This window comes from Lipophrys pholis, assembly GCF_963383615.2.
Source record: "Lipophrys pholis genome assembly, chromosome: 19".
In the NCBI taxonomy this organism is placed as follows: Eukaryota; Metazoa; Chordata; class Actinopteri; order Blenniiformes; family Blenniidae; genus Lipophrys; species Lipophrys pholis.
In genome coordinates this window covers 5,682,747-5,696,913 of record NC_137647.1, presented here as the reverse complement: position 1 = coordinate 5,696,913, position 14,167 = coordinate 5,682,747, and the positions used below count along the sequence as shown (strand labels likewise).

Here is a 14,167-nt window from a genome sequence, read left to right as displayed (position 1 = left end):
CTGTCACAATCTTTTAATTATGACGGCCTAATTTCCTAAACTGTAATTGAGTTCCCTTGACTTCTACAGTCACCGGTTCAACCCGGCAGAGCAGCTTTAGATGTGGTGGAATTCACAGCATGTGTCTGCAGTCGACAAATACGCAGGAAATTCTGTCAATTCGGAAATACATCTGTGAAGAATGTTTCCAGCACCTTTTTAATCTCGACCATGAGGAAAGCAAAAGAAGGTCCAACCGTGTACGACCAGTGTATGAGTCAGTCTGTGCTGCATCCCTGAACAGTAGGGATGTCAAGAGAAAGAAAAAAATGTTCTCAATGTGCTATTTTATCAGCTCTTGCAGAAAACTTGCTCTCCGTTTTAGACATGGTCTCTACTTGTAGGATCAGGCTGAACAATTTATTTTGATAAATCTTTCAGTTAGGCCCAGCTCAGGTCACCCGTTATCTCATTAAGCTGAAATAAGTTTCGACTGCTGACAAACCTCCTTTATTGCAGTGAGTTCTTTCCTTTTCTCACTCTATATACATTCATAGGTCACCGTGTCACTAACATTATTTCCCAGTTCCTGCAGTTTGTACTTTCTCCTCTCTGTACCTCCTCGCAGGAGGAGCCTCCTGCGCCCATCATGTCTGCAGTGAATGGATTCGCTTGCTGTCTAATATCAACTTGTCTGTGGCCGACTCCATCCTGTCTTCAACTTTCCTCTCTTACAGGTGCAGGAGAAACCTCTCAGATGAGGTCTGGAGAGATTTCTACCAAGCACGTTTTTCCCTCTCCACTGTCAGCTCTGCCTGCTCATGTGGAATTGATGGGTTTTTCTCTGTAAGAGAGCCTTGAGACGGTTATGTTGTAATTGGCACAACATAAATGAAGCTGAACAGAATTGAATTAAATGTACATAATTTGTACTTGCATGAAATGTCCCTGTAAAAACAGCTTCCGACGAGTGAACGCCAACTGAGAGATCTGTAATTCAGACTTTAGAGACTAACTTACTTCCACAAACTTGAGAGGCATCCTGTGAATACAATAAACTTCCACAGATGGAGAATAATCAGGACTGACTGTATTGCTAAGTTTTTCTGAAAAGACACGAGCTTTTTAGCAAAAATAACTTAGAAATTGAGAATACCAGGATGGCTTATTCTTGGTTTTTCCTCAAGTCTTTTGCCTGCCACTGTAAGCTGTGATTCATGAAATTTGCATTTCTAATGCAACCTGCTAATCAGTGACATTATATGCCAGAGTTGTGTTTCTCTTTTAAATCTGAGCTGGGGGAAAAAAAAATGGTTGAAATGAGCTCAGGCATCACTTAACATTTATAGTTGGTAGACAGCTTGTCCACCATGTGAGGAATGATGAAGCCTTGTGCTAAGAATACTTCAGTAAATGGGCATTTTTCTGCTTGAGTGTGCGGCGCCCCGCCATTTTATTTTCATAAACAAACATTCCCTGTGTGCTTTCTCCTGCTGTCTCTGCATTTTCTGCTCATGCTGGTCTTCTCCACAAATAAATAAAAAGCATTATAGACACTGCATGTAACCAACTACACTGAGTGAATTGTGTATGAATTCGATTCCCCCACCAATCCATCCATCTTCTATACCTGCTTTATCAAAGTCGGGGCAGCAGGGGGGCTGAAGCATATCCAAGCTGACATTGAGTGAAAAGCAGGGCACACCCTGGGCAGGTGGCCGGTCCATCAGAGGGCAAACACACAGAGACACACATTAATACACCTTCGCCATCTTTTTGGAAAGTGTGAGGAACCTGGAGTATCCGTGCTGACAGTAATATTATGCAAAATCTACACAGAATGTTGGGAATGGAACCTGTGTCCTCTGACTGTTGATTAAATCAATGACTTATTCTGTTTGACATAAACAGATGTAAAAGAAGCAAACATCTACCCATCTTCATACCAAAGGACAGGTCAAACCGAGAGACAGTCACACACACACACACCTACGGCCAATGTAGATGAGCTAATTAAATGGCAAATGTACTTCAATTATATCGACATCTTACAACTTGGGCAGTCTGAACTCTATGTGATGTGTTTAATTCACCCATTAGTCGAACGAAGGGACACACACTGACACGTCAAACACCATACAGAGAAATGTGGGACTTGAGTGTCTTGCCAGCGAACGCTTCTTCGCGTGGATAAGACAAGCTGGGGGATCGAACTGCTGACCTTTATGTTAGAAGACTGCACGGTCTACCACATGAAAAAGAACGTGGCAAACCAGTGGAACACCATAACTGGAAGCCAACAGAAGGCATGTGTAGACAACATTCATAAAATTAATATCTCTCTCTGTGCGAGTGCGCACACAGGTCTACCTCTGTCAAGAGCAGCCTTAGGGCCAGTGCAGCTTCTTGGCTGAGCCCCTTCACCCCCCTCCGCTCCGCAGCCTCCACCACCTGCAGCAGGTCAGGCTCCTCCAGCACTGCTGTACCAAGGTCCTGCAGCAGCTGCAGACAACAGAAATGCAGGCGATCGTATGTTAAGAAGAAAATCTTGTGTTGTCGTGACACTGTAGTACACTGCTTTGAACATCTTTCTATAAAAACTTTTGTCATGTTTATTCAGTCATGTGCCATTTTTATTGATCAACTTATTTCATCAATTGTTCATTAAAGAGGCTAAACCTGATTAAATAATAATAAATACTTAGAAAAACTGCTCTCTTTTTGTGAATCTTTTTTTGTTTTTTTGGCAGGACAGTTGTTCAGTATTTTGGAGAACTTGCAATAAGTCAGGTTTCTCCTGTCTGAATCCCAAACCTAATTCACTGAAGCTCTGTGGAAGCTGTAGTTCTATTCATTCTTGTCACAGTTGATAGCTCTGTCCCAGCTATTTGGGCACATTGATATATACTGGAGATGGGTCTGAACCTGATGAATATGTTCCTATTGATACTGCACAATAAACAAAACTCTAAACATATGGAGTGCACAGTACTGACTGAGACAAATCAACAGTTATCTTTGCAGATTAAAACGAGTTTGATTGAAATCAGAAAAGGACTCAATCACAAGTGCAGACAAAACCGCCCAAATCAGACTGTGATTATGATGACTGTAAATGTCAGTTGCAACTAGTTTCTTTCTTCACTGAATGCTCACTGAATAAGAAATGGAAAAATGCTTTGTACGATCACTCACTATCACTGACAGCAGAAAACATGATGACAACACTTCTGCAACTCTCACATGCTGTTTTATCTCAGTCTGCATAACTGAGACCAGATTCACTCTCATTACTCATGTGAGCGAAATACATCTATATTTCTAGTACCTTCATTAACTTTTAACCTGTCTAATATCAAATATTTATTACCACTCAGCACCATGTACAAGAAATAATTTGTGTGTGTGTGTGCACTTGTGATGGGGTCCTAAACCTTTAACCTACATTTGAGGGTTCACTGTGGAGAGGTAAGATATGGTTCTGGGTTTTAAAGTTCGATCAGGTTCATGGGGGGTTTTGTATTAGGCACTTGGTTATGATTGATAAGGTAGAGTTATTGGCCAGAGATTGAATGATGTCGATCAATGGGGCCCACAAGTAATGCTGCACACAGAATCACAAATTTAAATATATATATATAGCATTACGTGTGTGTGTGTGTGTGAATGACAACTCACCAGCGTGATGAGTTTGAGATTGGCAGGGTGCAGCAGACTGCTCTCTCCTGAGCTGAGCAGGCAGTCGAGGAAGAAGAAATCACTCCACGTTTGACACACCACAAACTTGGCTTATGAAAACAAACACAAAAACCCCATGAGCAGAAAAATGACAAATCGAGACATCTAATTTAGAGGCAGTTTCATTTTGTTCAGTTTCATTTTGTTCTACTCTCCCTGGTGCAATTACTGAAGCTAAATAATGCTGAAAAATAGGCACAACATCAAGACAAACAAAATCATAAATGCTCCATTAAAAAACAAAACGATGCACCCTGAGTTTGGTTCATGGCAGAGTTGGACAAAATTTCATCACAGGCTTTCAATCTTTTAAATGGTTTTCCTTTTTCTTTTTTTTTTAATATCCTCAATGTGATTTCATCTCAAAATATTAGACAAAACTAAGAAAACCAGTGAGCTGAAAGTAAAACTTGTCAACAGCAGCCAGCTCGATAGAACCGCAATTGCATACAAAAACATATATTGCTCGTTTGACGTTCGAAAACTTTTTTGGGTCGTAATACTAAATCTACAATGCATAAAATATTTTGTAAGGTAAATAATGAAAATCGTTATTGAAAAGGGAATACATTGCAATCGCACATTCGAGGATTCACAGCTTTTTGGTGGCTTGTCTCTAAATACCAAGCGTACCTCGACACACTGGAGGAGACACTGTACAGAGTCATTTATAAGTTTAAACTTCTTAAATACACTAATCATAGAGAAATCAATATGCTCAAAAAAGGAAATGCTTGAGTCAGGCAGATTCGAGGCAATCTAATGAGTTTTTCAACCATCTATAAAGAGATTCCTACAACATCTACAATCATGCTGGCTTCCATCACCCCCTCAAGTGTCTTGATTTGTAAATATTTCCTCTCGCTGTCTTTGTGCCCACACAAATTATCCACAGTCACTCTCAAGTCTGCCTGCCTCGCTGTTTGGTACCTGTGGTGGGACTTTTCCTCTGCAGAAAGCCCAGCAGGGAGCCCAGGCAGTTGACTGAAGCTCTCAAAAGCAACTCGTGCTTCTGCGGATAAAGAGACACAGTAGGCTGAAACATGAGAGAGGATTCAAAACAATCACCCAGTGCTTAAATCGCCATATTGTTGTAAGTCGTGGGGACCGCAGGATTGTGACATGTGCCTGTGAGCTCTCACTTTGCAGATACTGGAACAAACAGCAACAGATGCACAAGGAAAAGAGAAGATGATGTATATATGTGATACCAGCATGGATAAAGACGCATCAGAAACAAAAGAGAGAAGAAGGGAACACCGGAGAGAGCACGACAGAGCAACGCTTTAATAATGCATGTTTCTCCCACAGTGGTGGGCTGCTGTGTAGCGTCCAAAAATACAGAAGTAGGCCAGGCGGCTGTGTAAGACGACAGTGGAGAGTTAGATCCTAATCCATAGGTGGAGAGGAGGAGAAAGCAAAAAGAAAGGAGTCGAGAGGATGAGTGGGAGGTGAAGTGAGCAGAGGTTGGAGCGAGGGCAGACCAGAGTGGAAAGACGAAATGAGGTTCAAAGGAGCAAAGAGGAGAAATTGGAGGGCAGAGCTCAGAAAAGTGAAAGGAGAGGAACTTTCACCTTTAACCAATTCTTCATTGGCTCATTTTCCAGCCACATAAAATAAAGTGCAATACACAAACTGGTATTAAATTTCCAAAATCTTTTCTACCAATGTGAAACAGCTTTTCCCTGCTGTGGCTATTGACTCCTGTTTTGAGCTTCTGGTGGGGTTGATGAGAGGCGCCCTGCACGATTTGTGCCAACGAAAGTGTGGAAATTTGACTCTAAGGCAAGCGTATTAGCTCAACATTTTCTGATCCTGTCTCCTTTATTTAATTCATACTTGTTCGCTATAGTTGCTCCTCCTGGTTTACCTTCACAGAAAAGCTTGACCAGGCAAGCATTTATGCACCATGCTGCCAGATACTCAAGGCTGAATATATAGGAGCTGGAGAAGGGAGCTGTGAAAACTGCAGCGTTTCCTCCTGCGGTTGAACCGGAGCATCAAGGGGAACGAGAGCAAAGCAGAGAGGAGAGAGGCTGGGAGAAGGGAACCGCTCCGTTACTTATATCAGCTGCTTAACAGCAGACTACTGAGCAGTGAAGCATTGAACTGAAACTCGGCTCAGCACTACAGTCTCACAGAGAGGAGGAAATGTCACTGGTGTGGAACCAGAAGCTTGGCGTGATGCAGTATATGCAGCATCAAATGGAAAAGCAAAGCAGGCATGAAATGCAATTATCCAATACTTTCACACAGTTTGTCCTGAAAATACACAGCAAACATCTACAAATAGAATCATTAATAAAATCTCTGACAGGGACTTAACCTGCAAATGTTTACAGCGACTTCTTTGGTCCACAAGATTAGTTTTTTTTTTTTACAATGTATCCACGCAGCACAAGTAGCTCTGCACCTTTGAAGAATAAAATTGATGCTGGTAGGACTGTAGTTTGCTGCTTTCGTCATAAACAACCAGAGCCACTGCTCCAGCTATTGGAATAACAACTGGGAGACAGCTGCGATTGCTCCGGATGTATGCACCATTCCATTATGCTAACTGCCAAATCAATTGGAATCTCATTTTCTGCACAACCTTGTTTGTGAAAAGCAGGTTCAATGTCACGCTGTGAAGGTTTTAAAGATTACCTTTGTGTTTCCTCTGCTGTAAAAGAAAGAGCAGGGTGACTGTATATCAGCATTTAAAGCTTCATCAATAGGACTACATGGATCTTATGCTCACAGCATTTGAGGAGCATAATCACTGATAACGCCTTTATGATCTTTTAGTCTTTAATTATTGAGATGAGGAGAAATACAGAGAATAGAATAGAATCCCTGTAGGCTTGCCACCCTTAAAGACACTGCCGTATGATTAAATGCCCTTGGCAAGCTAATTTTCCAACTTGTGAAATACAATGCACTGGTTATTGTGGCACCCACGACACAGTGCAGAGTTTGACTGTGGCCTCTTATGTTAATTCATGCCCCCCATAAACATGAATTGTAGAGAATGTGAGCTGCAGTAGTACTCCCTGGAGTTGGCTCATTCATGCTGAGATGTAAAATCTATATTGTGTTAAAGCCAGTTCAGCAGCAACAATTGAGCAAGTTGTACCAATATTTAGGATTTGACAATTCAACTATTAGCTTCATGGTGAAAGACTTCCATTAAAGTGTCTCTCGTGGTGCGTTTCTGACCTACATCTGCTTCTTTCCGTCTTTGTGAGCACACCCTGTACCCACCAGCATCCTTCCTTAAAGCCTTTAATGGTGAGTGAAACTTTTGTTTTAAAATATATCATATCTGTCACTCGCTGCTTCTCTGAATCTGGTTAAAAGACAGTGAGCCAAGCAGCTTTGAATTCTGGAGTCACACAGTTAAAATCTTTGGAGCAGGTCTATAATTACAAGCGGAGACAGACACGTTACATTGCATTAATAAAGAAGTGAGTCTGTACGAGTATCAGAGGGTATAATGGCTCTGTCATGATTTTGACACCAGCTACACCCACTATAATGAAGTTTATTCAACTAAACCCTCTACCTGCAACAACTTGCTGTCCTTATTGGAAATTCTACTAGATAGTGAAACGTAAATCCAACAGAGGTCAATTGAAGTCATCAATTGTGACGATTACCAAATACACTTGCTTCTGGAGTGATGACTTGCAAACAGGTAGTTTAACCAAGGCGATGACAGGAAAAGAGAGAGAGGACACATAATAATCATAATAAATAACAATAATAACAGTAAGACATACACAGTCATTTTACCAGCACATTCATGACTGTTACTAGGCCTGATCAAGTTCACACATTATCACATTCATTTATTGCCGCCATTATCACACATTCTAAAAAAGCTTATTCACTCTGAATAGACCAGGGGACACAGGAGCATGTAGAGCAGTCCTGGCTTTAGGTCTGCGTCATGCTGCATCTCAACCTATTGGATAAGAGCAATTAGGGAAGCAACAACCAAGCACCAAAACCACTTGGCTGTGACAGCAAATTTGAGAAAAGTTCCAGTCTCTTATAACCATATTGTTCCAAATAAAGGATGATTCTGATTTAAAGGTGCCCCATTACAATACAAGGCTGATATTTGGAAAAAGGATTTCAAGATTAAACATTTTTCTTCATAAAGACATAAACACACATAATAAAGAAACACTTGGAATTAAACATCATGGTTCGCATTTGATACTTGTTTACCAGAAAGAGGACACGGATGCAAGCTTTATAGTGTAACTTCCCTGAACTTCTTAGATGTTTCCTGGTTCCATACATTTTTTATAGACAGTACACAATCTAAAAGTGTCCTCTGTCTATTTCTCGCACTGATCTCTTGCCTGGAAGCTTTGCCAAAAGCTATCATTGCTCTCTGCTCCTCCCATAGCGCATCATCCACACTGCCATCCAAAGCCTTTGAGATGCAGCACTTTAAAGTCTGTAAGACGGCATGTTCACGACAACATCCCGCATTTATCCCGCTTGTCATCCCCCCTGGTTTGATCAATAAGTCACCAATCATTGTGCAACCGTGACATGACCCGGAATAACCTGGGATAACACCGGCAGCTGAATATTACGCAGGATTACAATACTAAAGCACTTTTTCTTAAATTCAGACCAAAACGTTGTAATTTTAGTGGTGTTGTTCTCTCAGGTTCCAAAATAAGAAACTATACTAAACTTTACGGTTGTGGCAGTTGTGAAAAACTTTGGTTTTATTTTTATTCAGCCCTAAACCAGTGCTCTCTTATACGGGCAACAGACTTGTCAGTGGATATTTCCATTAAGCGAAATACTTAAATGTTTCTGTATAAGGGAAACACTGCTGTTTAAAAGCCCATCCTGAATGGCATGACTTTTATTAGTTAACCAAATGGCATTGCACTTTTCTTTATATGTACCTTTAAAACAACAAAGCACACTGTTTCTGAATATTGCTGAAGTTTTGAGAATATCACTGCAATTATACAAGTTTAATGATAAAATCACGTGATTAATCACAATTAAGCATTTTAATTGTTGCCCAGCTCAGTAAGCACAACCCATATGATAAAGAACTGGGAAATGCTTGTAAAGTAATGATAGGATGAATATATACAGCAAAAATTAATATACATAAGTATCTTTTCTGTAGGAGTCTCAGTCTACAAGAGCAGTTTAGTAGTTTAGGGTTCTAGGAGTCTAATCTGTCCTTGATTGGAGTCATCCGACTGTGATTTTGTAAACAGGCTTAAGTCCAAACATGTACAGTATTTGAACACACACCGATGCTTAATGCTCCAACCTGCAGAAGAAGCTCATGAAGAACAGTTGAGAGATGTTGAGCTCCTCTGGAACCGAGCGGATATAAGGCACCGTCTTCCACTCCGAGAGGTCTGGGCCCGACCAAATCAGGACTGGTGCCGAGATGGACCACGGCAGAGGCCATGTCAGCATCAAGGAGAGCTTGCAGCAACCTCAGGTAGCTCACTGGTGAGAGAGAGAGAGAGAGAGAGAGAGAGAGAGAGAGAGAGAGAGACAGACAGACTGGTAAATGGCACGAAAAAGCAAAGGGAATTAGGAAAATATGTGAACACACAGGAGAGATGGAAAAGGAGGAGAAAGCAAACAAATCTGGAGCGTAAGGCCACAGGAGAAACCAGCCTACAACAGAGCATAAGGGAGTGAGTGTGTGAGCGTACAGAGTGGGAAGTGAAAGTTTGAAATAGAGTGAGATTGAATAATCAGGTAGCAGAGGGAACGGGAGCATTGAGGCATACTAATAGTAGAGAGGAATTGAAGGCAATTTTTGGAAGCAATTTGTGTCAGAAAAAGGAGGGCGAGGAAAGAAATGTGTGAATCCTGAGCAAGCAGAGAATGTCAGGTGGGCCTGAAGAAAGTTCAGCGAGATTCTGGGACCAAAGCAGAGATGGAGATAAAGACAGAAGCCTGGCCAGAAAAGCCGCTACAACACACTGGGATCTAAAGTGAGAGCTGCGAACCTTCAGAATAGCACTTATGCCACGTACACTGAGATTAGGGCTCTCGGAGGATGGTAAGACTCAATTAGTAGCCGCAGGAAAAGGAGGAGGATGGACACAGTAAAGAGACAGTGGAGGAGGGGTGGGTGGGGGAAAATCAGGCTTGAATGGGAGGCAAAACATTGCAAGACGGAAAGAGTGAAGGCTGAGGGAGTGAGAGTGAGAGAGAGAGGGAGAGAGAGCGAGCAGGAAGCAGAGAGAGCGGGAGCCAATACATCACTGTGACCCTGACAGGCCACTTATCCAGCTGACAGACAGAGACACAGGAGCAGCAGGGATGATCTGTCTCAAAAGTGCTGCAGCGGGATGTGGACCACTTACTATAATGAAAGTGTGTGAAATGCATGCCTGGGGTTTTGTTACCTCCATAGAAGATAAAACATTGACAAAACAGTCACTTTACATGTGCAGGAGTGTGTGTAAAGCAAATAGGGGTGAACCCCATTAGTACCCTCGGGTTTATACAGTACACGGACAGCAGCTGCAATAATCAGGGATGTCTGACACTCTGCAAATATCCGTCGCTGAAATGCAGTGAGAGACTTTGATTCGACTCAACCTTTATTGCATCCTTAATTGCTTATTTCTGTGTAGAATCAATTGGAACACATTTATGGAAACGATTAAGTCGACAGTGGTATTGGCAAAACTGGGGCCTATACAACGACCCATGATAAAACATTCCCAGGATATCTCACTGCTACCTGGGTTGACTTATCCAGACATGTGCGATCCTGATAAGCGTTATTACAGAGCAGGTTATCAACGCCGTAGTTTAACCCAGGTGTTTCCTTCAGGATGAGTGCGCATGGACGTGAAAGGGAGTTTGCGGTGTCTGACCAATCGCACACACGGAGAAACATTGCAAAGCAGATTACTTGACTAAAGAGGAGCAATTATTCTCTGAAAATTTTAAGAATTATAACACATCCAGCAGGCAAAAAGCAACACTGTTGCCGCAGCCAAAACCAGAAAATTCCCAATTTCATAATGCGTGACTTCGTGAGATTATACATTATGAATTGGTTTGACAATATAAATGGACATGCACGGCACTGTGATCACTTAGTTTTACTTTATTACAGCAGAAACATGTCGGGCAGAGCTTCCTCACTGCTCTTCTTTTAGTTTATATTTTCCATCCAGTTGTTTTGAGGCTCCTCCGTGTGAGTGCGTTTTGTGTTGGTATTTTAATGCACCACTGTGACGGCAGAGTAGATGTTCCCTCCATAAATTCATGTTTCTGCAGTTCTGTTAGGCATGATCATTAACCTCATTATTACAAATGCAACCCTTGTGGAGCTAAACAGACTTGGAAACAAGTCACGTACAACAAAAACATCCTTCCTGCTCCTCCAGCTCTGAATTCACGCACCAATGACAATCTTTTAAAAATAAGCAAGGCATTTTCCAAGAGCTCTGATTGGTCAGGCAGCGGTGCTGTCATAGTAACTGTGACCTTATCGAGAACGTAACCTGGTCCAGAGCCGGCTAGACATTCAGAATAAGTTGATGGGGTGATTTATCCCTGTAACAAGTGAACGAGCGTCGCAGTATGGAAAACTCAGGGTTAATCCCTGAAGGTTCCTCAATAAGAGAAAATCCAGAGATGCTGAATAGGCCCGTGATCTGATGAAAACAAAATGGGGAAAAAGAAAAGAAAAGAGCAAACCCAGAACATGCAAGATTCCACAGAATTGCCTTTGTAATCTCTGCTTACACAACAAATATAGCCCACTTCCACATCTCATGAAAGGTTTACTGCTGTGTGCAAATCTTTTCAAATAATCCAATAATAAGATTCTTTATCCATTACCCAGCAAGAGATTGTTGTTCTTTCTTTTCCGAATGAGGAGCTGCTGCACAGCTGTGTCCAGGCTCCAGCTGATGCTCTTACGGACCTTAAATAATAGAAAAAGTGTGAGAGCAAAGTAAGGAAGAGAAAAAGTGAGAGAGAGGGTGAAAATCAGATATATAACAAGATTAAGAACAATATTTTTGCAAGTAAGAATGTATTATCCCTGCAGTTTGAGCAGAGAGCAAAGAAGAAAGTGCATTATTTCACACCGCTGTCTTACTGTGATATGTACCGAGCAAATCCTATTGGAGTTCTGTATTCAGCGCCAATGTCTGAATAATTCCACATTACTGCATGTTTGTGTCTTGCTCTTGATGGAAGACCTCAAGTTACAGAAGGAGCAGAGCCGAGCCGTTTTTACCTGAGTGGAGCGCACGTGCTGCAAGGTAACGAGGGAGCACAGGAGTAGATGGCTGCAACACAATAGGGCCAAAGGAGGAGAACCTGATGGAGAGAGTGATGGAGCGGAGGAGGAAGAGGAGGAGATGACTCTCTGCAGCTGGTCCATCAAGCCAGTGTTGGAGAGCAGCATGGAGACAGCTGGGAAGGAGATGGCACTATGTCATCACACTTTAATTGGATCTATGTCACTGCGCTATGCTTGTGTTTGACTAGCATTCGGTCTGAATGACTGCTGGACGACATGCTGCAGGCAAAAAATGCAAACGAAAACACACTTTTACCTCTTCTTGGCAGCTGTGATTCCTTTTGGACACATATAACTCAAACTCTTGTTGAAGCGGTGTGATACTGACAAGCACTTTTATTACTCTGGATTAAAGGACAGGTTATAGACCAGAAACACCTCTCTGTATGCCTGCAGTGAGCTTCACAAGCACTACAAACTATAAATTTTATGGTAATCCTTCCCTCCAAAATGATCATAAAGTTTGATTTAACACCTCTGATACACTATCAGCAAACTCCTAATGAGTGTAGGATTTATTACAGAAACATTGAGATGACCTCGGTGTACTTCATGAATAGTTTCTATGGCAACAATATAATGCATTTGAGTAAGGAGGCCTCTGCTGATTTCTTTATTTGTAAATATTAGTAACTGTGTCAGTTTGAATGCGTAGTCTTGTAAATTTGCCCCGAAGCCCAGTGAAAATGCATGTAGTGGGTGGTTTCTGAGTGCGGTGGAGTAACAACATAAACATTCATGGCGGACGTAAGTAGGTGCCAAGTCTTGGGTGTCAGAGAATTTCATGTTTCTCCATATTCAAAGTTGGGGTAGAAAACCAACCCCTGCCCAAGGTGTCCATCCATCCATTTTCTCCCGCTTATCTGTTTCCGGGTCGTGGAGGTGTCAGTCTGAGCACTGTCACCCAGACCACATTGCACTGGTTAAGAACCTTTCCTGTGGGTGGTGAGCCCACAGGCGCCCAGTGTAGGACATGAACCCACTACCTTGAGATTTCGAGTCTCATGCTCTACCAACTGAGCTAGCTGGGGGCTCCGCCCAAGGTATTTATTCCCAGAAATATAAATATCCAGTTGATCTCAATCACGGCCAAACACCCCTGGAAACATAGAGTTCATAGCATTGATTAGTCCATGAGCAATCACTTAGTATTGCTGACACACAATCCATCCACCCATATTTTGTACTGCTTAATCCAGTTTGGGGTCACTGAGGTCTGGAGCCGATCCCAGCTAATGATGAGCGAAGGCAGGGTACACTAGACAGTTCACCAGTCCAGACAGTTAAAAGACACCAATGAACCTAACATGCATGTTGGTGCCTGTATTGTAGGAACAAGCCCAGAGAAGCAAACGCACAGTGTCTGCTTATCTAAACCATGTAGCGTTAGTATAATTTTCCACGACACACCTTGCTAACAGTATTAACTGGATGAAAAATTATGCATGGACAAATGAATTATTTGTGGGTGCAGGGTGGATGAGTTATCAGTATTCTAGCCCCACATAATCCTGGTTTCATGTCTGGACTGGGAAGCTTTTCAGAGCTTGCATATTCGTTCATGGATTTACTCAGGGTGCTCAAGTTTTGTCCTGCATTTGGATTGAATTGGTGTCCCTTTAATTTGCTCGTGTCAATGTAAACGTGTGTTTGTCTGTGTTGGCCCAGTGATGGACAGGTGACCTGTGTGGGGTGCACATCAAATAAAGTGCTATAGAACATGGATGGTGGATCCGTGAGGTGACCACAAGTTCAAATAATCCTAAAAATCCAAAATAGTTGTTTTTCAGGATAATTTGGAACCTTGAAGCTGTTAGTTGTGCATAATGAGTTTTTGCTTTCAGTGTCTCTATAGCTTGCTTGTCTCTCTGCGTCCTTTCTGAAGGCCAATGTATCCCAATATAGTTGTCAATGTGCTGCATGTGCACTTATTTGTGCTCTGGCTGAGGGAGTGCTACACAACAACCCCTATTTTTTTTTAATATCTGCTCTGATATTGCATTTTTTCACAGGTTGGTGTTGATTTATTTATTTCTTTAATGAATTTTGATGACCTATTAAAAACACGGTCTAATAGTGAGTAATATCTCTCTACAGCCATTAAGTTCCACTATAGTAGTAGCACATAAA

General features: G+C 41.9%; 1 protein-coding gene across 1 annotated transcript in view; it reads right to left on the bottom strand.

Moving 5' to 3' along the window:
- Positions 1 to 14,167, bottom strand: part of mei1 (meiotic double-stranded break formation protein 1) — a gene marked incomplete at both ends in the record, with an annotated part of 76,523 nt that overhangs the window by 8,264 nt on the left and 54,092 nt on the right. Inside the window, 6 exons of the mRNA XM_080487217.1 lie at positions 2,350 to 2,481; positions 3,658 to 3,767; positions 4,648 to 4,729; positions 9,017 to 9,201; positions 11,569 to 11,653; positions 11,972 to 12,150. Of these exons, the coding sequence (XP_080343343.1) occupies positions 2,350 to 2,481; positions 3,658 to 3,767; positions 4,648 to 4,729; positions 9,017 to 9,201; positions 11,569 to 11,653; positions 11,972 to 12,150 (773 nt within the window). The remainder of the gene's footprint in view (positions 1 to 2,349; positions 2,482 to 3,657; positions 3,768 to 4,647; positions 4,730 to 9,016; positions 9,202 to 11,568; positions 11,654 to 11,971; positions 12,151 to 14,167) is intronic.